The sequence below is a fragment of the Hippoglossus stenolepis genome, chromosome 19 (genome assembly GCF_022539355.2).
Source record: "Hippoglossus stenolepis isolate QCI-W04-F060 chromosome 19, HSTE1.2, whole genome shotgun sequence".
NCBI lineage: Eukaryota > Metazoa > Chordata > Actinopteri > Pleuronectiformes > Pleuronectidae > Hippoglossus > Hippoglossus stenolepis.
In genome coordinates, this window is record NC_061501.1 from 11,523,973 (window position 1) to 11,550,810 (window position 26,838).

The following is a 26,838-nucleotide window of genomic DNA, read 5'->3' on the forward strand; positions in this document are numbered from 1 at the left end:
ACGATAGAATCTCGAACTAAACAGGGATACAAACAATTCAAATTAAAAAAATTGCAAATGATAAATATAAATATTCAAGTTTTATTTGCACATGTTATTTATTACCTTACATTCACACATGTGTCGGATCACACTGGTGCAGATGTGCTGATCCAGCACTTGACATGTTTTTGAATCTAATCAGAAACCCAGTGTCGGAGGGAGGGGGTGCCACAGTTTGACCACATTTTAAAAACCACAACACGCGTTTTAAACACCATCGCAGCCACTCGTGGACACCGCGGTGTTTCCGAAGCGACTGTCCGGAGGCTGTCAGCAGTAAACACGGATGAAACCCCCGGTGCTGCGGAGTCGGGTCCGCGGGCTCCTGACAGGTAAATCGCCGCGGGGAGGGGGTGGGTTTTGCTCACGGAAGCCCCGGCGGTGAGTGAGCTGATAGCGCCGCTGCCGGAGCCCCGTGATGTGGTTTGGTGTGGGGGAGGATAGCAGCAGCCAGATAAACACACACTCAGTGTTGGGTTTGCAGCGCAGGGAGAGAAACATGGCGGCACAGTTAGCCAGCAGAAATGTTGCTCCGCCGCCGCGAAGGTCAGAGCCGCGTCGGGTAGAGGGGATTTAAACCGCGAGGACACGGGCCGACAGTATTAAAAGGTGAGTAGCCACACGCCGCGGCGAGACGCTGTGGGGGGGACACGGGGGCCGGGCTGTTTTGGTTGTGAAATCCGCCTGCGAGCTCCTCAATCTCGGCTGAGTCTCGTCTGGCACGGGGCTCCTCTCGCTCGCCTCGGCGCTAGCTCGTTAGCAACCGCTAGCTTCCCTCGGCTAAGCCTGTGTCAGCGGTGCTTTCTGCAGCAAACTCCGCTCGGACAGCGGTGTTTACGGGCACTTTTTTATTTATTTACCCGCGGGTACGGAGGGAAACAGTGCGTCCGCGGTACTTCCCCGTGTCAGTGTGTTTTATTGTGTGCTGAGTGAGCGGGTGACGGTGCGCACAACACCGGGCGAAGTTCGCCAGTGTAGCAGCAGCAGCGACAGAGGAGGAGGAGGAGGAGGAGGGGGGCACGTCGTTAGCATGCTAGCCGTGTAGCTGCGGGCTAATGTGGCCGTGTGAGCGTGGTTGTCAGGGCTATAAGAGTGAGTCAGGACCGGGGGACACTTCTCCCTCCGCCGTGTGTGTGTGCGAGCTGGATGTTCACCCCTGCGTGTTGTGCTTCATGGCCGCCCCCCCTCCTCAAGCCGCGAACCCCGGGGTAAGTTGACCGAATGTCTGCGTAGTCGCTCAGGATGCAGGGAGCACGCTCGCTTTTTCTTTCCTGCCGAACTACTGGTGCTCTGGTTGTTTACTGTGCGGGGTCCATGTTGCCCCGCTGCTGTGTTCGTCCGCAGAGGAGCTTGCAGCACTCGAACCAGCAGTTTTCAAAACATTTGGGGAAAGTGCTCAGAAAGTTGTGCGGGGTTGTGCGCTCAGAGTCGGGGGGAGGAGGAGGAGGAGGAGGAGGAGGTCTGCAGGGTGCTTGCAGCTTGTTGTTGCATTTGCTCCTTCCAAGACCCTGCATGTGTCTTAAATCCACATTTGAATTAATCATGTGGCAATGCACGCATGCATGCATCACTGTGGACATGTTTGGGACCCAATGCATTGGCTGGTGGGTGAAAAACGCAAGGTGCTGATGCAGTATGGAGGAATGCAGCTCAGTGGGGGTTGCCTGGTGTTTTTGGGAGCGCACTGCCCTGCTCCCTGAAGCCTCTCTTGCTTGACTGCTCCGGGACTATACAAGGCAGACAAGCTTGCGCCATTTCAGCGGTCCTCCTCCTCCTCCTCCTCGGCGACGCTGGAGGAACGTAGCCCGTGGAACCAGTTGAGCTGTGTCTGTTGCGTCACCCTGCCCACCTGATGGTGCACGGGTTTCTCGTGTCACATCGCCGCCGCTATGGGATTTAACGTGACATGCTGTTCAGCTGCGGTTTGCCCCCCACCTCCAGTGAGGATGCAATGTGCTGGATTTCAGTCAGATCTCCCCGGTAGGAAGATATATAAAAGAGGATCACACGTTTTTTCGTTTTGTCTTAAACTGTTAAAGGGGTTTGGAGCGTTTAAAAATAGCGTTGCTGTCTTTTAAAATCCAGTGTGCATGTGCCAGCCTGAGAAGCTCGTTATCTCAAGGGCATGGTGCCTGAAGTTATTGACTTTTGAATGTGCAGTGTAACAAAACTCACTCACAATGATTTCTTTTGAGACCAGCAGGAGATTAAACTGTCTGTCATAAGAATAAAGGGCAAGCGGAGAAATATATGATCCTCCTAAAATGACCGGATTTATAATTTTGAGTGTTTCAATGAAAACATGGCAGTATAGTTTGGTCTACATGAGCATGTGTTCATAGAGTAAATAATTATATTGCTCCCTCAAATTTTAATCGTTTTGTTTACAAGGTAGAAACTTACCACACTGCTTTAGAGAATCATGTAACTGGAGAGATTGTGTTGGAAAGTTTAGTTTTATCGTTTTGACATAACCGTGCAAAGAAAGACTGTCGGGAACGAGACAGTCCAGGAATTCATGGGAGCGTGTGTGCATGTTTATACAAGGATAACTGATTGGAGGCTGTTGTATTTTTTTTTATCGCATTGACTTGACACAGTTTATACTGCGTGTATTACCTGTATTTCTCCGCACCATAAACTACAGCTACTGCATCAACAAGTGTGTGGCCGAGCATTGTCCAGCTTGTCACTTCATCTGGAACCATTCATCTGCATTCATTTCCCGCTCTCTTGCAAACTGCCTTTTCTCGCTCATTGCTCCGTAGTTTCCTTCACACAACTTCAATGTCACTCAATGTTCGGCGTGTGTTCCCATTTCCATGAAACAAACTAGTACGTTCAGTGATTCAGACCTGTCATCTGGTGATCTCTGGCCTTTGCCCTATGATTAGGCTGTTTAGTTGCGTCACCTGAGTGATACTGTAATCATTTGAACCTTGTTCTACTGCACACGCTGCCACTGCTTTAGTTTTATGTACTTAAGACCACTAGAATGTAAAATTCAATATAATTTTTATCCTTTGTATCTTATGCAAATAGTTAACACATACATTTTCTGTCAATTTGTTGATTCCAGCATTGTGAATATTTGCTGGTTTCATTTGTCCTCTATGATTGGAAACTTAAAATTGAGGTTAGGGACTGATGGTCGTGCTCAAAACATCAAAGAAATCCTTTACAGGGAGCTTCTGTGCAGATTTCTCTTTTTTCAGTGATATTTTGTTAAACCAGCACCCATCACATTTTTTTCTAATGGATGTGCATGTTGTTTTTTTGTCTGTTGGTTCAACAAAACAACAAAACAAGAGCTCGAGCCAAAATCTGGGGCCGTCCCGAGATAATGATGGCAGAGGTCGTCCGTGCTCTAAATTCTCTGAAATATTTTTAGCCCCCTTTTTCTGTTTGGGGTCAGCAGGATTCAGAATTTTTGAGCAAATCCATGTAAATGTATCTTATGGCACATACTGTGAAAGGGAGATCCTAATCTCATGCAGTCCCCAGGTAATTCTGGTCCATTAAGAGCAATACGGTTTTTTTAAGTAGCCAAACTTGGTTCAAGTTAGTAACCAAAGCTCCATTCAAATCAGTCAATTTGAACACAATGAATGTATTCACACTCCCCTCTGTGCTTTAGATTCATTACTGGAGTTTTTCAACAAAATGCTGATTTAGATGTCCATTTAGATCACCTCAAAGCAGTAAGAAATGCTTCTGTTAAAATTACGACATAAATCCCATTTTGAACATGTCCTGTGTTACCAATAACAACACTGCTCCTCTTGTTTCCACTCAATCTTCTTTGCTAACAACATTCAGTTGAGTCATTTGAACCAGGCTGGAAAATGACAGCTCTGTCTCTACTGCTGAGCATGTCCACCTCCTGAACACCACCACGGTCCTCAGTCGTACACAGGCTCTTTAAAACGTGCGCTCCTGGTTTAAAAAGCAGTGTCAAATTACCACATCCAGCGCTGAGAGGCTGGCAGGAATCTGGGCACTCATAAGGATGTTGCAAAGTATTACTGCCCCTACTAAAATCTGCACATTCCATTCAGGGAGTTATTGCTTTGCTTTCGACTCTGGTCAGACATGTTCAAGACAAATAGTTAAGCTTTGGAATTATTAACATTTCTTCTTTTATAATTTCATAAATTACCTTCAGTGATTGAGGCTAGACTTAAAGATACAGTAAGATAAGACAAGACGACTCTTAAGAAAACATGTGGCTCTCACTTGAGTTTGGTTGTACCCGGGCGACTTTGCGTTATCCGTCCATCACATGCTGTGTAATGTCCACCGTATATTCTTGACATGGTGCAGCCCTCCCCCTGATATGTTTGCCTTGTCTCGCTGGGCATCTCACCCTGCTGTTTCTGCGTTTGCGTTGTCATGGAAACAGCACTGTGACAGATCCTGGGTAGGCGTGAGGGATGAGCTGTGGGGTAATGGCCAGGTTTTTACAGCAGAGGCAGAGATGAGGGTGGGGGGACGGCAGCGGAGAGAGGTCTGTTTGAGAGGTCTGAGGCAGGGATGTTTGATGGAAAGCTGAGAGGGCTCTGACATGGAAGCGGAGGAGCAGAGAGTATTTACTCCCTCTTTGCTTCGAGGCATGTTGTCATTGTCTTGTTTAGCTGACCTCAAATCAGCCATCCCATCTATCAGTGCCCGGAGAAGATCCGGTCTTGTTAACAGCAGCTTGCACAGGATCTTTAACTGACTCTATAGCCGCTTTCAGACATGCAATGAACTCTGGACGTTTTCCTGATATTTTGGGGTGGGGGTGTATGTGAAAATGTGAATGTCGGTTGCTGTGTACATTTTCCAAAACTTTACCTGCCAGCCCCCCCGGTAAAATCTCCTTAAAATGTCTGAGGAATTCACAGCGAGTGAGTGAGCACTTGATTGCAAAATGTAAAAATACAAATATACCGGGACGAATAAGATGGGGCCATACACGTAGAAGATGCTAATGAAGATGTCAGTTTGGTAAATTAGGAGATTCGAGAGCTTTTGGCGATAAAACTAAAGCTTAAATTAAAATACATGATTTCTGAAGCGGAATTTATACATCATGTCCTGCCTCCTGCTTTACTCAGGCTCCACTCCTCACCTGAATGTTCCATACATTTCCCCTGTAGTTGTCAATGCGTCTGACTGCGGACACTCTCTCGCTGCGTTCATTATATGTGGAAGCCAATCTCTGGAAAAGGTCGGACTCTGGACACAATTGTACGGACATTTTCGTGTCTGAAAATGGTTTTGGTGTTTTACAGAAATGTTTCAAGTAGATTGCTTGTCAGAACAGAGTTGAAGATTCAACAATGAGGAGAAGACTTTCAGTGGCCGATGACATTGCAGTTGTTTTATGATAATATTAAGCACAAGTTTCCTCTTGGAATAACTTTCACCTGTAGTTTACATACTCAGTTTTTTCTCCCTCAAGAAGTCTAATCTATGATGAATAGCCTTGGTGGAGTCCACCTCTCAAAAGTAATGTGTAAGAACATTCAGGCGCTTCTATAAATTGGCAAACAAATGCACGGTTGAAGTGTCCTTGACTTGTCTGTGATCATTTTCCTGGCAGGGTAATTGCCCATAGCAGGCAGTTTGTGTTAAGGCTCGCCATTTGAGGATTATTTAAATATGTAATATGCTTTCAAACTGAGATTTGTAACATCACACCATTGGCTGCCTCATCCTCTGCCCCCATGGAGAGTCCAGCAGGGCTCCAAGGATCTTGAGTCTCACAGGCAATCCAATGATTTCGACAGGCCACACTCCTCTACTGATGTAGGTCAGCCACAGCAAAGTGCATATTGATCTCCCAAGCTAAATGATATTGTGGTGTCTACTGCTCAATGCTAAGAAGGTGCCCTTAGACAGTTTGGCTTGGACAGAGGAGACAACAGAGGTCACATGATTGTGTGACAATGCTTCTGCAGCGGTTTTTTCCTCATGTTATGAGGCTGGCGCTGCTTATCTCTACAATATGGTGCATGCAATAACTGTTACGCTTTTGAACACGTAAGCAGCACAGTTTCATTAAGACAAGCTAAGCTCTCTCTGCTCTTTCCACAGTCGTCTAATGTGTAATGATACAAGACACGAAAATAATAATGAATTACTTACGTAGCACATATTTTAATAGAGTGGATATCGAGCTTTATGCAAAGGCAAACCTCAAGAAGAACAGAAGTTGATGATAAATATATGAGATGGTATTTTCTAAATTGATTCACGACTGGATGCAGTTGTGGATAAAGGTTATGGAGTGTGAGTGGGTGAATTGCCTTTTCCCTCTGCCACAATGTGTTTGTGGCATCGGGTGCTAGCGAGGGTGCTAGCATGTGGTTGGCACCTTTCCCACTGCCCAGGGTGGAATCCTTGGCACCGAGGGAGGGAGAGAAAACTTGGATTGAGCAAGCTGCCTGCTGGAGTCGGGTGGGTGGTCCAAAAATATGCAGTGTGAATCTGTCCTGGGGAAAATGTAGAATACTGTCTTATACGGTGGAGCAGAGGTAAATGGCATCCGCTCACCACCTCCACCACAGGCACCGGCTGGGCTGTAAGGTAGTATGGAATGACTTGCAGGGCAGCAGCATTTCTCACTTGCTTGTCATAAAGCCAGAGGAATGTAGGAATTCAGTTTCAGGCTTTTCATTTCTGTACACATTGTGAGGGTCAAATTCTGACCGCCGTGATTTCTCTTTCCCTCTCCATCTCTCTCTCTCTCTCTCCGTCACCCGCTCCCTGCTGACTCAGCAGTGTTCCTTCGGTGACCTATAATATGGTTCTGCTCGCTTTATCTTTAATGCTTTCAGTGGGGGTAGGGGATCTCCTAAATTGACCTGTGTTTTTCTGCTACAGTGGGACATACAGTAGATTAATATTATGACCAGATTAAGCACAAACCCATCAGGTGAAGCACTTGTTTTCCTTTATTAATCGCAGAACATAAAATGTTGCTCAGGTTCATGAGGCTCGTATCACGCCCCGTTAACTCCCACAATGAACCATAAATGTGGAGAGCGCGGTGTGCATGTAAATGAGCTCCTCATTAAGTTACCTGGAGGATATGCAGCCGTAACCAACAGGTTATTCTACATTAACAAGTAATCTAGCAATAGTCCATATAATTGGACACTTATTGAGTGAAAAAAATGACGTCCTATGTCTGACAGTTGTTACACAAGTTATCAATGTACAATAACATGGGGCAGATTGTACAAATTAATTTCTCCTAAAAGATTCAATCAGAAAATTATCTGATTTAAATGATAAATTAATCTTCTGAAATTGAGTGTGGAATAGATGGTGCTGATTAGATGTTCACTGAGTTTTTGTTATGTGATGATCGGGCAGAAAGCGTCGCAAGTTACAACTCTATCCTCTACGTACTTGCACAACATATAAGAGCCAAAGCACATTAATAGTCATGGAAGCATAATTCAAACATCACAAGATTATTTTGACTGATGTGACATTAGCTGGTCAGTCCTCCCCAAAATCCTGATCACAATCTTTTTTAAAAAACGAAATCACGATCAATGCTCAGTTATTTTAATATGTCTCGCATGGAAGAGATCCTGTGATAGATGTGTGATTTCATTCCGCCAATCAGCACAGCAATCAAGCGATCTACATCATAAGGGTCAACCGAGTACAGTAGGTACATTGTTAAAATGTCACAATATTTACTATTCGCTTGAGAGAGAGAGAGATATTGTGGACATCTCCTAGATCGATCGTAATATAAAATTGTTTAACTTTGTACATAATCCATTTTTTCCTCCCAGACTATGTTTAAGATGTTTGTGTTTATTTTTTTTACGGTTTGGTTTTTATGTTGATAGTAATAGGATGAAATAAGGCAGATCATGTATTTTTAATAGAGTAGGAAAGGAAGCATTCTTTCTCCACTGTTCCTGTTTACACTGACAATGTTTAAAATTCAATATGGTCTGAATCCATCCCCACAGCCTGTTAGTAAGTTAAAAGATAAATAATAGGAAAATTACTTAATATATCTTTAAGTTGTGATATTCAATAAAAATCCCCTTATTCTCATTGCCAAAATAAAATGTTTTCATAAGAACAGATTCTGCTTTTTCCTAATTTGGGGGAAATAAATAATAAAAAAAACAAATTAGATTTATTTATGGCATAACAACTTAATACCGCACAAAAACATTTTGTACTCTCTTGTACTGGTGCAGTTAAACATGGACCCGGTGTGTAAAAACGTGACTTGAGCAAAAACAGGCTAAACTGCTTCAGGACCAGAGGGTCAACAACAGGGTGAAAAGTTTCTGGGGCTTAATATTCTGACTTTAAAAATCCTGTCTATTTGCTGTAGTAGTAGCATTGTTAACTCTTACTAAGCTTTTTTTAATAAGTCTGTCTAGAACTTGTATACGCAAGTAATGAATTGCTACATAAATTAATTGCCTTGTCCCCTCAACAGAATGGCTAAATAACCTATATTTGTACCTCATAGACTGTTAGTCTGCTGCTATTCATGTCTGTGCTCAAGAGATTTGTGGTTTTGGCACCTGAAGATGTGGGCTGTCAAAACAAAACCGCTTCCCTTCACATCTGCCACTGCAGTACAAAACAAAGGCACTCATTGGACATGTAATTGCATAAGAGAGGCAGCCCATGATGTTCCACTGACGCTTCCGCTACAGGAGCCCACTGACAAGTCTTAGTTTGAAAACACATGGTGGGGGTGGAGATCTTTAACCCGACATGGATTTGAAGGCAGGAGGGGAAGAATTACAATGTTAGAAGTCACCATGTTCTTCATCTTCTCATCATCACCTGGCCATCCATCCAAACAAAGTATTTTGCAGTGGCTTCATTGGGTTTCTGGGGGGTTTACAGGTGTGCACACACACACACACACATTTTTGCGTGTGATCACGTTGTGCACCAACAAAATGACTTGATTTATTGTGAAAGGTTTGAACTGAAATGTTCTCGTTCTATCATGTCCGTCTGACAATATATTTGGCTTCACTTGGCCACGTGACAAACGTTTTGCTCTTGTAGACAGCTGAGTTAACCTCAGTAGCAGTAGTAGTCATAACCCAATGATGTCACTGAAGCGCCTTGAGTCGTGTCTCATTCTCATTATTTTCTCTGACAGTTAATTTTCCTTTTAGACATCTGTCCACTTGAGCTGATCTGTGACAGAAATCTGAGAGATTTTTGGTTTCATTTCTGCCGGATGACGCTAAGAACTCATTTCCCCTCGCCATTAATTAATTTCTTTTGAGGCAGCAGAACATCTTGCATTGTAAACTTCAGAAGCTCCTGCAGGTTAAACTTTAAGGCTAATTAACTTGGAAATACACACAATAGACTAACTCAATAACACTTGCAAGCCGAGCAATATTAAGGCTATAAACAACCCTGAATTCAACTCTCTGTAATAGACCAAACCTACACTGCAACTATTTGCATTCTTAAAGAAGTAAATATGAATATGTGTACATACCGTTTCCATTCATTTATTTTCCATGCTGCACAAAAAGTGTTATCATGGTAGGGAAACCCTGTTTAGATAATGAATCCCCAGCACTTTCTTATTTTATCACCAATGCGATGGACTCTACCTGTGCCTGAGTTCAATTGTTGTTAGTGCAAAATAATCATTCACATCCATGTGGTATTTGCAGATTGATATCATGTTGCTAATTCTTAACAGATTGCTCATACTTGTGATCTTCACTGAAGGAGGTGACAAACATTTTTGTTGTTTTATATCACATTTTAAAATTGAACTACATCCTACCAGATTTCATTTAAATATGTGTTGGTGATAAAATCGGTAAAGAAACACAATTTAGCTCCTATTAGTGACTGTCAGTGACCTGCTTTTCTAAATAGAGGTTAAATAGTTGCAGGGTCTACCTGACCTGACTCTCACTGAGTGTTTCACCAGGGGACTGTTGAAATAGAGAGAATCACAGAGGGAGGGAGGGAGGGAGGAAGGAAGAGAAGACTGCTTCACTTTTCTCTTTGCTCTGTCTGCTCCAATTACATTTTCTACTGTCAGAGCAGCAGTGCTTTTAAGCAGGTAATGCTGGGGTTTAAAGTCACCCCCCTATACGATCAGTGTAGCAGAAAACCACTGAGGACCTCCTCCCCCCCCCTAATTTAAATCTAAATTGAATTATTTCTTTCAGATTTGTCTGACTTTAGTGTTGTGACTTTTCTGTGAGCCCGAGCGTCGGCCTGTCACATTGTCTCAGTCTTTGGCTGATAGTGACATAGTTGTGTCAGCTGATCTCCTATTCCCCTCCCCTCCTTTCTAACATGGCACCTCCTGCTCCTTAGTCTGCTTCCACTGTATAGCCTCAGGGCTCCACGGGAACTAATTCCTTACAAAATGTGACATGCAATAAAAGATGGTGGACACACACAGGCACAATGGAGACGCAGTTAACACGCAGGCCAGTCACAAGACGAGCTCCAGATTGTCTCAAAAAACACGTTGCAATCAGCTGTGCATACAAATTGTTCTTCCTGCCCACAGCCTCTCTCACACTTGTGCTCTGCATTGCAGGACTGTTTCGGTTTCCACACGCATTCGGTTTCTCTTGTCGTTATGACTCACCTTTTTACGACGCTGAGTCTTATCAGTCTCATTATGCCTCTTACACGTTTGTGTTTACTGTCCCTGAGGTCACAGCTGACGGAGCTAGCTGTCGCTACTGGAGCAACAGATGTAGGTGCACCTGGCACCGGGTTGCATCTGCATCAGAGAAGCCCATTGAAATCTGCTGGCAGGGTTTCAAAGTGTAATAAGTAATAGGGTTTTATGTGAAGATCTCTGTGTACGCTGATCTCACCAAGACAAATGGTCTGCTTTAGCTCACAACAGCATGAGCTTCAGTTCTTTATTGCACTCGTTAAATTGTTTTCAATACGGTCCTCTTGAACCATGAGTGTGGTATTGCGTATTTACTTGGATATTTGATATATTTTTTAACTATATTTATGCAAAATGTAACACTAATAGTAAGTTTTTTTTATTATTTGTCTGGCATGCATCAAATATACCCCAAACCGTGTAAATATTTAATATTGTACCTTTTTTATAATAATTTTTTCCAACTTGGTGCACACAGACAACTTGTCAATGGAGATCAGTTCTTAATTTTGTTTTTGTGAAACAAACCCTCAAAGTTGTTATGATACTTTCATTTTGTCAGTTAAACAAGGCCATGGAGATTTTCAAGAATTACAGGCAAACTTGTTAGCATCCCCATTAGCTGTGCCCTAAAGCAAAGCTAGTATTCCTAGGGTCTACAATTAAATTTAAAAGATGCATAAAACCTTAGATTCCACACAAACACATACAACAAGTCGCAGTCGTCAAAGATGTAGAAGAATGAGACATATAATGAAAAATAAATAGATACTACCTGATACTCATCACAATTCCAACAACCATTCCCTTCTGTATGCTTGGAATCCTACCAATATGCTCTTCCAAGATGTTTTCTTATTTGCTACTTAAACATTGATTTTGTTACTTAACGTGTAGCGAGTTGTATTTGTGTTCTTTTAATGTCTGGCATTTTCAGACTGAGCCTGTCTATAGATCCTGTCTATGCCTTAATGTGGTGCTTTCTGGATATGTTGTCATTTTAAGCCATGCATTTAACATCCCCTCAGAGAAACTCCATACAACCACAATATTGCGCTGACCCCCATTTCCAGTTCATGGATTTAAACCTGCAGCTTATAAAACAACACTTCTCAACCTTTAATCCGTCACAAGCTCCATTGTTGGTGAAACGTATATTTTTGTTACCTTGTCCCAGATTACACATGAGGAATTATTTTCTTGGTTGATTAATCTAATAGTGTTATTTACCACGCACCACCCAAACCCAGCCCCCACCACAAACATCTATTGATTATTGGTTAGGAGGGCAATCTTGACCAGACCTTGGTGTGACTAGAGCCATAAGGCCAAGTGTTTTCATTAGGGCATTAGACATCAGCCTTGATTCTTATTAAATTGGAGGCCATCAGTGGGCTGTTGTGAGGGCACCCAGTAGAGGCTCCATTGGTGTTTAGCCTCTCCGTGACCTGGTCATTTTGGTCAATTTCTAGCACATTTACTCTCTCCCCGTTGTCCTGTCTGAACCTGATTAGCCAGCTCATTAGCATTGTTAGCCAAGCCTGGGTGACGAAACCTTTCACTCGAGCTTCTTTCATTCATGCACTGAACTCCGCAGACCCTCTGTACTTTCTCTGGAGGAGGTGCATGTGTGAACGCAAGTACGTGGCTCCACAGTTCCTGCTGACTTTATCCGCCTGTATAAAGTGAGTAGAAATTCAGGAGAATTCGATGTGTGAACACAGCAGGGAATCCCGCGCTTGGTTCACCGCGAGCATGGGGGGGTTGATGACGCTTCTGACACATGTCGGACGCAAAAATTATAAAAACAAATATCTCCCGGTGAGACACACGTAGAAGACACCGAAGATATTAAGACAGCGTATGTTGAACTTAAATTTTGTGTAGGTTGTCACGCCCATCAGCTGATTCTACATTAAACATAGCAAACATGTCCAGTTCCTTTTGCTTTCTTTTCATTTCCTGAAAACTTCCTCCAAATGCCCAAAGGAGCTTTTTGCAACTCACCTGCATATTCAGATGTACTACTAAGCTTTTGTTCTGGCAGACTGGGAAAATGCACAGTGTTAGCCCTTTCCATTCAGTGCATGGCCTCGTATCAAACTCTGCAGTGATCACTCTGGAAATGTCTTGCAGTTATTTTTCAATATCTTATGCCACAACAGCAACACTTCTCTTTGTCATTCCTTCAAGACAAACTTGTGTTTGTTCTTCCATTGAAAGAGCAAAATTCAGCATCTACTTCATGATGCATGTAACCAATGACGTGTAACTGCTCTGTCTGTGTTGTGATCCCTCTGATTGTGACCAGCACAGGCACACAGCCAGAAGCGACCACCTTGAGAGATGTGTTGTTCTACTATTTAATGCTGTTTTCATTTATCCCAAATTCCTGGCATGATCTTTTTTTTGTATTCCTGTTTTTTTTTTTTTGTATTTATGAATTTCCTTGTGGGCCGAATCAAACTGTCTCGCAGGCTGCATACAGCCCAGAGTCCGGACATCCCCCACCCCTGGTTTAAGAAGGGCTTGAACTTTTAACCTGATGATCTTTGACCTCCCTTTAAATGCCAACAGATGGTTGAACTCCAAGTGTATTTGCCAAATCAGAGTCTTGCATTATCCAATGTCAGGATTTATGTCTATTTCTCTGGCTTCCTCAATCTTTGTGACTTTGCATATTTGTCTTAAGGTTTTTTGTTTTAGTTTTTTTATTGTTTTATAACAGGCCCTTACTTTTCACTTACAAGTAGCTTCACTTGATTGTGTAATGCAAGTATTCAGGGGTAACATGAAACCCAATTACAGTGACAGGCTTGGCAGAGTGGTTTGTGTTTGTTTGTTACACCATGTGTCATTCAACACTATTGTGCCAAGCAGAATAGCCCTTAAAGGATAGAACGTTGCCTGAGAGAAACGGTCTATTCCTTTTGAGATCTTCAGCCAGGTTTTTTTTGCATGCGTACTTTTTGTGTGCCTTGCCAGTATGACTTGGATCACTCCCCTAATGCCACCAGTGGGTCTCTACCCCTGATTCTACAGAAAGCATTGGTCTGACTCAGCTGCTCTAATATGTGAGCGGTGGTTTGGTGCAGTCATTTCCCACACTGGCTCACATGGTGCATTAAACTCATATTAAAACATATAAATTGATTTAGTTAGTTTAGGCACAGGCTACTATACCAAGGCCCAGGGATGCCAGCATTTTTTGTCTGTTTGTTTGTTTGTTTGTTACGCAAGATTACGCAAAAACTACTCTACTACTAATTTTTCGGAGGGGTGGGGCATGACCCAAGGAAAAAACATTTAAATTTTGGTGCAGATCCAGATCAGGGCATGGATCCATTTCTTTACTGTTGCAAGATTGGGGTGTTTTTCAACATTTTCGCAGAGAATAATTCATGGATCTTAATTTAAAAAAAATCCAGATCTAGTGAATACTAGTTAAAGTAATGTTACTGGATGTAAAGATACTCCCTTCAGTATTTTTCTGTATTTTCTCTCTCTGATTAATTTCTTCCTATTGTAGCTTCTAATCGATTGTCTGAGAGGAATCCACTGTGATCATGGATTTTCTGAGTGATTGACTTGAGTAAACAAAGAACAGACTCATCTCACCGTCATTCAAGTTCTATTTTGGTCCAGTCTGACCATTTACAAAAAAATATGATTTCTGTTAAACTAGTTCACTGGAGTGTTTTCACACTCCGCCTTATTCTGTCACTCAGTCCACAGATTAAGGCCTGGACTGCGACTGAGCATGTGACAGCATTAAAGCCCAGAGGAAATTCCTCCAGAGGATGAGAACTAAGGGAAGGAAATGGAAAAAGGAATAGAGGAAGGTGGAGTTGAGAAATACAGAGTTATGAAATTACATGAAACAGATGAGATTGACGGTAGCATTTGTGACTATCCGTGACTATTTATGGCTGGACTATATTTGATGTTAGGCTGTGTGCAGAAACAGAGGACTTTGTATTTAAACTGTACATGCTGTTGCCTTCTGTTTTCAGCTGTGACTCATCACCGATTTGAGCTGTTTCCCTGTCGTGTGCTGCAGTTCAGGATACAGAATATCACCTTTCTGCATGGCTTCCAGCTATGGACTTGTGCAGGGTTCAAAAGGGGAATCGGTTTTCGCTTGTTATGTCAGCACATGACATCACGTGAATGCATTCCTCAGCTGGCTCACTTGGCAGGTATTTTGGAGAAATCACCCAGGCCAGGGCTGCCCGCCTCTCTCTGCATCAGGCAACTTGTAGTACAAAACGAGTCTGCAGAAACATTTCATTGTTGTTGTTTTTTCAGTCTGGCCAAATAGCCTCACAGAGTCTCCCTTTTATTATTAGTTAAAAGTTGCATTTTCTAATTATCCAAATGGGAATATGATTCAAAATTGAAACTTTTCTCCTGTCTAATTAATTGTGTGCCACGATTAATAAGGAACACCGTGTTCCACAATGTAATAGGCTTTGAGGTCCCTAAGGACATGAACACACCCTGTAGACATTTAACTTGCAGCTCTGTGCTAACTTCACAGAAACGGTTAATGCTAGATAAGATGAGTTGTTTTGAGTTTGAAACATTGACAGTTAAAGTCACAGAAGTGAGCTTGTTGAGACACGACTTGACCTTTTGCATTCTGTCGACTGATTGCACACACCATCATAATACACTTACAATACAAAAGTCCCTACATTTTGTGTAGAAATACTTTAATTATTCCCTTCAGCTGTGGTTTGAAACCCATGAGTCAGTAAACATTACTCAGTGGGGCTGGCTCTACGAGTTTGTAGTATGACATGTTATATGTTGCAGTGTAGCATTTTTTTGTCATGATGCTTTTCTATGTAGGCGTTTACAGTAATTAGATTTTTATCAAAGCTAAAACATGGATAGTACAAGGTTTTACCCAACCAGCCAGACACAACACATCTAAGCTTGTATCCTTCTCCGAGTAGTTCATTCAAGGTTTGATCTTGGTTCTTCAAATTCAATTTCCGGGGTTCCTGTCCTGAGTTTGAACTTAAATTAGCAAAAGGAGATTTCACTTTTTCCTCCTGGACATTTCATAGACCAAATAATTGAGATAGTAATCAGTAGATTTATCATTGATGACAATAGTTGCTGCATTCCCTAATATGTTGCTATGTTTCCACTTGTCAACATGTAACTATTGCAGTACAAACAAAGCACAGTACAGTTACAATCTTCGAGCAGTCCCTCATTATACATTGTTGTGCCTTTGTGCTGATTCACACTATGTACTGCAAATTCATGGTTTCCTGTTATTTCTTTCTACAGGGAGAAGTGGATGATGCTTAAAGGTTTCATAGCATTACTGCCTTGCAGCAATGGCCTGAGGGACTCTCTGGACTAAAACCAAGGTAAGAAGAGCCGGGGCCAGCTCTCCTCAAATTACGAAACTCTACTGTGTAGATACTCCTGGATACTCCCGCCTGAACTCAAAATGAAAAATGATGCAAAGTAGATTATAATTCTTCTTCTTCTTCTTATGATTATTTAGATTAGACTCAGTCTCAGGAGTGTCAGTGTCTCACATGTGCTCCAACATTTGTTTATCGGCCTGTTTCCCCACCTATGGTATTGAATGGGATAAATGTCCCCAGTGCTTGCTTTGAACTCCAAGCTGCTTGTTATGGGTTATTATATTATGGGTTGGTTATAAGGGAAGACCATTGATGGTGTTTTTGATGTGAAAATCTCCAGGCATTTTTCCACTGCTATCAGATGAGCTACACAGTTAGAACTTTGAGCTTTGGGGGGGGGGTTAAGCCATGATTTATTTAAAAGTGTCCTTGTGATAATGCCGTGAGATGGAGGCCTGCTAAATTCATTTCTGTTCCTCCATTTCAACACAGTTACACCTTTTTTCTACGGGCCTGTTTGGTGTCCAGATCCAGATGATTGTGTAAAAGTATTGTAGTATGATTGCATCCAATAGTCCCCGTCTTTTCTGTCTTGTGTGGGGGAAACAAGGTCACTGTTGAAACCATCATTCTCTCTGCAAGGTTGTGTGACTGTACAGCTTGGACGGTGGCGGCCAGAATGTGTCTGTTAGGGTTAGTGTATCGCCAGCAGTTCTTACAACAACATTTACCATAATGTAAAGACATGGTTTGCATTGTTTGCTTTTAGTTAGCTCTTTATCAGAAAATGTTTACCTTTGTGTCAGTATGAGTCATCAAATATTATGTATTCAGGGTCTCAATGTAGCGTTTACATATTCATATGTAATATTACTGATGCAGTGCACACACAACTTAAAGTCAACGTACATTAAGAAGGTAAAGCTAATTCAATCTGCGAGTTTCCTGCAGTGTTTAATTTATTTGCTGAGAGGTGAGTGTTTCAATGCATTTTTATGCCAACGGAAGCACTTTGTAGTAAATGCAAACGTATTTATTTGCTTAAAGCAGCTATGCTCTGTCAATATGTCCGTATCATTTTATTGAAACTGTTCCCTACTTGTTTGTGCTGCTCCACAGTGGCACGGTGAATTAATATCCAGTGTTTAAACATGGTGTTTCACAATGGGTTACAGTATAAAAAAGGATCATAGATGGATATCGCTGTCACGATCAATTAAAACAAATGACCCTGAGGGATCGGCTCAGGATGTCCCTACATTTCACCTTATACAATAATCTGATTTCCGCAGTGACATCTGAATCTCCCCTCTGGCAGCCCTCTCAGCCACAGATGAACTGTTGACTAGATTGCTGTGGAGAGGTGCTTATTTATACCAGTTAATCAATTTTGCCATCCACTGAGTCTTTGTGTCCCTTCCCCCCCCTCTTGATTCCAGCTCTCATCTCCCCTCATGGTTTCTCTCTTTTGACAGCCAGAGCCCAGCATACTGTGCCAGAGTCCTGCACTGATAACCCAGAAAGATTATGTGTAACGGATACCAAAAATATAATCACATTAATTAACAGTTATGGGCATTGGTAAAAATGAACTGCATGCAGGCAAGATGAACAAAACAAAATAAAAGCATTTGATTAAATGTAATTTTACCAAGCCTACTTAGCTGCCATGATTATATTTTTATTGTGCATAATAAACAGGGCAAATTGGTTATCCTCCTGTCACTTTGCATTACATCGACTACAAGTGGAAGATCCCTGATCAAGTGCTGGCACAGTACTTCAGCTAAACTGCAGATAACGTCAGTCCAGCCATCATGTGACTGAGCCCTGATGAAATACAATCTGAATGACTTTTAAAGTGAGTGTCTATGTAGTAATTAACGTTATGGCTCCGGTCCGGATTTGACTTAGAGATAATTGGAGGTACCACTGCGGCTCGTGTACCAAGCTTTTCAGGTGTGAGTTTACCAAATTTGCCCCATGCAGACCTCTGTTCTGTGCTTATTATACAGAAAGCCCTCCCCCCTTCCTTTTCCCATCCTGCGACATCCTGAAGTGACTGCCTGCGTTAAAGATTCATGAGCATGATCAGCTTTCAGTAAATGGGGGAGCCTGGCTCTTGGTTGCTCTCCGGCACTTTAGAGCCATTACCTTGCAGTGATTCAACAGTGGACAAGCACTTGAGAGGGACTTGGTAGCAGGCAAGGTGCACACCACTGTGTGTGCTAAACAGCAGCAGCTTGTTTGTGTGTTTGTGGCAGATGTTTTTGGACACTTCATGCTTTTTTTTTTACCAAGTGTCCCAAAAATCTACAAGGATTGAATGCAATTTAAATGACTGAAAACTGGACAGTGCCCAGAAGTGGGCGAACGATGGCGACTGAGCTTGAGGAGAGAACGGAGAGTTAACTTAATGCACTCAGATAATATTATTATAAAGACGTGTGATGACAGATTGGAGCCTCTAAACATTGACGCTAAGGATCTAGTGAACACATCACACACTCGGTGAACCTTTTCTGTGAAAAAGGCCCGTGACCTATTTTTGTTCCCTTTGTCTCCTCATCTTCTGTCTCTGTGTGCACACTCGGTGTTCTCCCAAGCCTGTTCTCCATCTCTGGTCTGATTCTTCTGTATGTTCAGAGTGACACGCCCATTACTCAGATCTCGTTAAAGTCACCCAAGATTCAAGGTTTCAACTTCTCTTAATCTCTTTCCGTCCATCATCACATCTCGCCTCCCACCTCCCTCTGCCTCTCCCTTGACCCAAACCTAATATCACAACATCTGGTTCAAGGTAACGGCAGCTGTCAGCAAGGCGAAAGTTCACTGCAGACCCCCACCCAAGTGGCGTTCTGTTGAAATCGATATTGTTTTTAAATACATGTTGGTCTTTAATACATCTGACATGATTTCAACATGTGTCTGTGTGTTTTGGCTCTTTCAGCACATTTTCTCACCCTTGCAAATATTGAGACGTAAAATGAGAGGACGCCAGTGCTCTGGGCCCCTCCCCCGTCGTGATTCTCTCCTCAGTTTGTGGGGAAATAAATGGCCCATGTTGCAGCCCTCCAGAAGCGGTCTTTATTGGTAGCGCTCTTGTTCTCCATGTCTCTCTCGGGGCCTGTTGTGCCAAGAAGTCATGTGAGGACAGATTACACACCAGCGAGACATTGTTCAGTGCCCCACAGTGGTTTTGCACTTTCCAGAAGGGCCCTCATTATTATAGTGCAGGAGACTTCAAACACTTCCCCAATAGCTTTTGATGCAGTTAAATGCACAGTCATGCCCACCACTCGCTGAGCTCCAGAAGCCCTGGGTGTGTCTCTATAATCAAACCCCTGCTAACCCACATGATTACAGGAATGGCACACTGGCACATGCCCTCTCCCCCTGGCAATCAGACACTGATTTTTTTCCCCCCCATTACATTCATGTTTTCCCTCCAATATACTATGACTGGAATTGGTGATTCAGTGTTTTTTGAAGTATCCCCCCTCCAGAGATCTGCCTGCAGCCCAGCTCACGTTGTGTGGTTATGGCAGCTTTTTATAAAACAGTCTTGTATTATTGATTAAATATGTTAAATAAAGACCTTTATCCTCAGCGCTTTGATTTGTATCTAATTGTGGCACAAGAAGTGGTAGATAGGCTAGAATATTAATTTCATTTACTAATCACAATATTGTGAAATAGTGCTATATTAATTGGCATTTACTTAGTTTAAGACTGTTACAACCTTAAACCTCAGCAGCTGTTTCCCTCTTTCTACCAAAATACCGTCTCTTTTACGTCTCTGTCACACACACTGTGAAACTGACAAACAGGAGATGACATAACAACACATGGCATCATGGACCTGCACAAACCAAAACAGACCGTGGAGAACTACCACTGGATATGACGAGTACGGTATTTGGACTTACTGACCTCCTGACTGGTTTTCAGTGTGCATGCATCCTACAGCACTACGTCAAGTCTGAGCGGTGTAGCGTCACTGTCGAGCCCAAATGTAAACTTCCCTGGCACCGTGTTTCCTGTGTTTTTGTGTATCGTGTCATGTCAATCTCACGGACTCAGTGTAGTTAAAGGTTCATTTTGTCGAGCCTTCGAGGTGTTTATTGTGATACACCGAGTCGTGTAAAGGTTGTGTGATACCAGCTGAGTTTTTCAGGAGGGATGTTGTCGTCTCCAGCAGCAGCCCCCTTGTTGACTCTGCAGTTCGCCCCGGCCAGACTGGTTGGCTCCAGCTCAGTCCCGGAGTCTACTCTTGTGACACCTAAGATATAAGCAATGACACACACCTGTGATCACCTCCCTCAAGTGCACCCACTGCTTTCAAAGTCGAATGATTTTTCAAACTTTTGCTGGTTAGTTTATCTTTGTGTATTTTATCTTGTTTAGTTATATCACCTGTTAATTCGTTCCTTAACATGCAGCTTTATGCCGTTCAAAGAATATATAATTTCCTCTTTATTTATCATAGAACATTATGTTGTCCTGGTATTTGATAAACAGGCTCAGATATTGGAAAATCATCAGCGTTGTGTTGCTGAGACAGTGTTGTGGTTGTTGCAGTGGTTCAGTAACCTAACCCCTCATTTAGCCCTGTGAGTCAGACACACAGATGATGAAGATGAAAACCTGTAATGAAGTGAGAAGTGTTGAGTTCACACTGGCAGGGCTGACCTGTCAGCACACAAATATACAATTATGTTCTCCGTCTAATAGGTGTGTATGTGTGCGAGAGAGATGGGAAGAGGGGAGTCTGGGTTGAGGTGTTTACTACACTTACGTAAGTGGAATCTTGAGTTCAGTTGCAAAACAACAGCATAGAACAGTATATGCTTCTATAAGCCTCATGAGCCAAGCACCATCTCAGGTCAGATCTGGAGTTTGTACTTTCCGAGTGACCGTCGGCGTGCCTGTGCTTTGCCAACAACAGCAAGCAGTTTGCCAAACTCACTGTAAATAGCAGTTCATAGTTAAAGCGTGAAATATGTCCCTTTTTTTTCTGTATGGCATCCATTTATAGATGCGTTTTTCCTCAAAAGCGCATTGGGTGAATGTTTGTCAGTAGGATGGGGATATTTTTCTCTTTCAGGAATGTCTTACCTATGTTCACACAGGGAGAAGTAACTTGCTTTACTTACATGCTCTAATGTTCAGAAAACATCACAGTCAATTGCTGCAGCACATTCTTTTCAGCCTTGGTCTGAAACTCTGCTCCATAACACGCATGTTTCCTCAATCTTTTTACGACCCTAATGTAAATATGCTATGACCAGCTGAAGTACTTTCCTTCAGTCCCCTGGTTATAAGTGCTAGAGAATATCTTTTTAAAAGCTGATCTGTTTCATTCATCTCATCTCTGGGAATCTTGGTAATCTCTTATTAGCCTCACACTGATTTCACACCATCTATGACCACAAGTTAGTACCTGGTGGACCCTGTGTCTCAACTTGCAGGACTAATGAAGTGAATGAGCTGACAGGTTGATGAACTGTAGATTTGGCAGATGCCTTCCAGAATATGCCGGTCAGTGCTATACATAACAAGGTATAGTTACTGTACCCGGCATTGCTGTGTGGTAAATGATACAGTATCTGCACACAGCACTGGTTCCAATGTGACGCTCGGCCATATTACGGCAGCTGTTACAACACACTTCAAACATGGCAATGAGATATTTACATGCTAGCTAATGATTTTCAGTTAACTGGTGGTTTCCCCCTGAGCACAGTTTTTTTTATATTGCTTTGTAGGTAACAGTAAATAAAGTAACCTATAAATGTGTTTATATATTTTTCAAATTAATAAACAGTGTTCTGTTGTCTTCACATCTTCTCAGCCGTATACATTTTTGCTATGTGTTGCTTCTGGTATCCCTTTAAATTACAGCTGAAAGACGTTCCATTTAGAGACTGAAGTGCAAGTGAATAATTTATATGCATGTGTCATACTAATGTAGATTGGTAGGCCGAATCATGGACTAAGCTCGGAGCTCAGCTTGCATTCAGAGCCATAAACACGATAGCTTGCGTTGTCATGGACGGCTCCATTATCATCATCCTGAAGATCACTACTGCTACGTCTGTGATGAAAATGTTTTGCATTCGAATGTGTATCTGACAGCTACTTGATATAATGTCAAGTACAGATTTTGTCCTTGTAAAAATATGTGTCAAGTCCTAAAACTAATCAGATCTATTTTTACAAGATATATTCTTTTATGTTATAATTGGATCATCAAAATATTCAATTTTTCAGAGGAGTAAAAGAGGAAAAATGTGTTAAATGAAACTAAATGAGTTTGGGTGTAAACATAAAGACATTGAAACAACATGCTAACTTCCACTTCTTCCCTGACCTACTGAGTCATGAGTCTTTGCAAAAAGGTTTCAGATTCGTTCTAAGAGGAACACTCCTCTAGTGGCCGATGTTGATAGTTATCTCAGTGACACAGCGCTGTACAGGAAGTGCCAACAGCTGTCCAGGGATTCAGGGAATTCTGTGGGATTAGAAATCCGTTGCTACTCTGCCCATGTGAAGACCGGACCCCCAGCAACAAAAACGGCCTGCCAGCCCGGTGGCCAGGCTGTCTGTGTTGCTGTCATTGAAACGTGCCTGGTACTGGCAGTCTCTCTTATTTGTCTCAACGTACAATGACCCATCATTACTGCCATGTCAAGGAGACGAAGGCATCCAATCATATCCGGCCCAACGGGACATGCGCAACCAATCAGGTCTAGAATCCCCATGGTAACTTGTGCTGGAAAGCCCAGGCACGGCCAATAGGAACAGAGAGTGCCATTTAGCTACGAGTGTTTAATGGCCTGTTTCTGTTGTCATTAATAAAAGCACATAAGTTCCGCTACCGTTGTCATTTCAGTGGACAGTGCAACCGCGTAAAGACAGGCTCCTAAGAGAATAATGCAAGGACACACGCTTGATGACATTTGTGTACCATTATCTGATCATATGCTGTCCGAGCCAACAATAGCACTAAAGTCACTTGTCAACGGAGTGGTGAAAATGTGTTTTACCCTTCAGAGTCTCCTCTGTCTGTCTGGCAAGTCACCGCTGCGTTTACTTTTACCGTTCGAGCGCAGACCCTACCATTAGCTTAAAGTAGGTCACTCCAGACCAGGGGTGAGCCCGACTCAAGTTTGCATGGTCACTAGCTCCCTTTTCAGTGTAGCCTGCTCCTGCTAAGCTACACTCCTCCACTCTATGTTACTGTGCTGTACTCTGTGCTGCCTTATGTAATGGCTGAGCAGTGAGCAGTGTGTGTCATAGCTGTTTCCATGGTTAGAGTGGCTGAGAGTGTATCACAACACCGCATGCCCCAACCTCGTGCACTGGGCTGGGGGAGAGACATCTTTTCTTTCACTGGGTATGTCCTTGCCCTGCATCTATCACCCTCTTAAACCAAAGGACTGCAGATCACCCCTCTTGCATGAATGGGACAAGTAATCATTTTCGTGCGTAGGTTTTTAAATGTCACCATTTGTTTTGGAAGTATTGACATCCTCTACGCAGCAGAGCTCCTTCTGAAATCCAAGGCCATTAGCTGTCATCAGTTTTTGGTGCAGATGATGGTGGTAATTAATAAGACATTACTTTGATCAATTATTGATTGTCTTTCATTTAGTAGCATGAAGTTCAGCCCGTGCTGACTCGCAGGGTAAGAGGAGGAGCAGCATAAAATGTATGTTGGTTTGGGAGATTTTTAACATCTGCAGAGGGGCAAGCAAGTCTCTGAAGTCTCTGGACTTGTCACTAATGGCTCCAAGCTGTTTAAATGAAGGACATAATAAAAATAATTGAATTTAATCTTAGATTGCAGACAAACCCAAGATGCAATATGTAGTGTCTTAGTAACAGAAACAGCAAACACTCACTTTGGATAGCACGAAACAGGTGCAACATAAATCCTTACTAAGATCTTACATTCTGTACCTTGGCTTAAAAAAAATAGACAAGATGTCAGTGTCACTAGATTTTAAAAAAAATGTGTTTTACAAGCTGATACAGGTAAAGCATTCTCTGTGGCCCTTGGTAAACACAGACACATGTTGTGATGGTGGAGCCACTCTAGCTCACCGTGAGTTGGCTTTGCCTGGTTTTTCCTGTAACGAATGGGGTTTTCTTGGTACATGGCTGAGCGCGCAGTCTGGTGCTGTGGGCAAAGTGCCGTGCTCTCATTTCAGTCTCTCTGGGGAGAGGTGTACCATCAGAGAGAAATGATTGAATCTCTTTCTCCGCTCCATTTTCACTCATTTCTCCAGGTTGAGTGGATCAACCTGTGCCCCTGGCGCAGAACTCTCTCTGTGTGTGTGTGTGTGTGTGTGTGTGTGTGTGTGTGTGTGTGTGTGTGTGTGTGTGTGTGTGTGTGTGTGTGTGTGTGTGTGTGTGTGTGTGTGTGTGTGTGTGTGTGTGTGTGTGTGTGTGTGTGTGTGTGTGTGTGAGATGTCCTTGTTGGCTCACACACCTCTATGGGTGGCTTTCACTTAAATTTAGTGGTTGTTTGTAATCAATCCATCAAGTGTTGCATATGTAAACTCTCTTTGTTTCTGTGTGTTTGTTTTCCAGACGCTGATATGCATTGAGGATGAGTGGAGTTGGTGAAAACCCATCTGACCCTGCCAGGGCAGAGTCAAGAAAACGCAAAGAATGTCCTGCTGAACTTTTAGGACCCAGGTAAGATTTTTACTTCTGTCCATGTAAACCAGGATACACTCCCCAAAAAAATCCTCCTAAGGAACGTAGTCTTGACATTTCTACTCATCACAAGGAAGTTGTTTGGCCACTCTTTCATTAGCTGTACCAGGGACATAAAGACATGAAGAGACAGACAATAATTCACAGTTAAAACTACGGACAATTTAGGGTGCCAATTAACCGACTATTGAGCCTTCGGCTTGTGGGAGGATGCGAGTATCCAGAGAAAACCCACACAGTCATAAGGAGAACATGCAGACTTGAAATCCAGACGCCTCCTTGCTCTGAGGCGACAGTTCTCACGACTGCCCCACCATGCGGCCCAAGGAGGGTTCAGAACCTCTTCCACCGCTTCTTGCCAACTGCAAGATTGTACAACAGAAATCCCAACTTCTATTGTATGTACAGTAGCAACCCAGTAGTTACAAACAATAGCATTATTCTATTGTGGCAGCCAACCCTGGAGCACTGTTGAATTCTGCACTATAAATTTGCATAATTCATCTGTAGACAAGCAGCCGAGAATGTAGGTTTCCTTTATTGATGTAGTTCTCTGTGTTTGCACAATGAAGAGGCCTAGAGGTATATTTCATGCCATATGCAGCATAATTGACCCGAACCTTATTCCTCTGCTTCCTCTCCTCCATGCCAAGGTTTACAGTAGACGTTGTGCACTGTCATTTGGCAGCTATGAAAATGAGAGGGCTCTTCGGTCGTGTGTGTGTGTGAACACTCCTCTCTGGAGTAGTTTTGTAGATGGATTTTCTTTCCTTCCCCGGCTCTGTGTGCTTTCCGACTGCCTATCCATTTTTTTTTTTATTGTGTTAAAATTGTAATTGCTACACCAACATTTACAAGCAGTCAAACCTTTTTAACCATACGTCTTTATCTCCCCTGCTGTTCCCATCTTCTTCCCTGCATTTTCTCACCCCGGTGTTCTCTCTTTGTCTCTGCAGTCCCAAGCGGAGCAACGAGAAGCGCAACCGCGAGCACGAGAACAAATACATCGAAGAGCTTGCCGAGCTGATCTTTGCCAACTTCAACGACATCGACAACTTCAATGTCAAGCCTGACAAATGTGCAATCCTGAAGGAAACTGTGAAACAAATCAGACAAATAAAGGAGCAAGGTACAAGTGGCAACATGTCATGTTTTTTTCCCCATTCACTGTCTTTAACATGAGTAGATAAAGGTGATAGATCCCCAAGTACAACTGTTAAAAGAATACTGAGCTGCTTTTTCTACATAAGACACATTATCTGTTTAACTACAGGCTTTTCTGTTCACTTTTTATAACATGCTGCGTAGTTCTATACCGAGCTAAATGAATACTTGCAGATGGAGTTAACAGTGGTTTGATTTGTAGTTCCTAATCCTGTAAATAAGGTGCTTCTATAGCATGAATATGCGCAGGATCATAAGGCTCTGATGCAACCACTAGAGCCACAGGTGGTATAGTGTTGGCAGAAACCTCAGATTTGATGGGACAGTATAAATATTATGGTTTGGGATCTGCTCCACACCCGGTAATTGATGTTGTTATTAAAGAGCAGCACAATTGATTTAATGTTCCCCTCCACCACTTCATCATATAAGTTGCATGAACCAGAGCAGTTTAATGTTGGCAGCCGATCTTTCCCACTTTAATTCTGAGCCAGAACATCAGGCGAATGGATCAGTGTGCTTGGTTGTACTTGCCAGCCTCTCCTGTCTCCTAGTCTTTAGCAATCACTTTTTTCATATTGGATTTACCAGACCGAGATCATTAAAATCCTTTTTTAAAAATTTATTTATTTTTTGCTATAAGGTAAACATCAAGGTAAATACAAAATAAAGAATAAGATTGGACCTTGCGTACATGAAAAGCAGCTGTGTGACTGGTAGACAGAGAGTGGCCCCCTCAAGGTGTACATGAATCAAACCAGCAGATGATGTCATGTTTTTTGTGACTCATGCGTTATGTAATGATGAGCAATGTGATGCAAAAATCACACATAAACTCCGGCTACCGTCTGTCCA

The 26,838-nt window shown here is 42.6% G+C and overlaps 1 protein-coding gene across 4 annotated transcripts in view; it reads left to right on the plus strand.

Annotated features, from left to right (window-relative positions):
- Window positions 1-169: 169 nt before the first annotated feature.
- ncoa2 (nuclear receptor coactivator 2) overlaps window positions 170-26,838 on the plus strand; it is a 56,596-nt gene continuing 29,927 nt past the window's right edge. Inside the window, exons 1-4 of one of the 4 annotated variants that reach the window (XM_035141940.2) lie at window positions 170-374; window positions 16,007-16,089; window positions 24,691-24,798; window positions 25,776-25,948. In XM_035141940.2, coding sequence (XP_034997831.1) covers window positions 24,710-24,798; window positions 25,776-25,948 — 262 coding nt within the window. In that variant the 5' untranslated portion in view covers window positions 170-374; window positions 16,007-16,089; window positions 24,691-24,709. Of the gene's footprint in view, window positions 375-404; window positions 652-699; window positions 1,251-16,006; window positions 16,090-24,690; window positions 24,799-25,775; window positions 25,949-26,838 lie in introns of those variants that run through there. The other 3 variants (XM_035141939.2, XM_035141942.2, XM_035141941.2) reach the window with 3 other exon arrangements.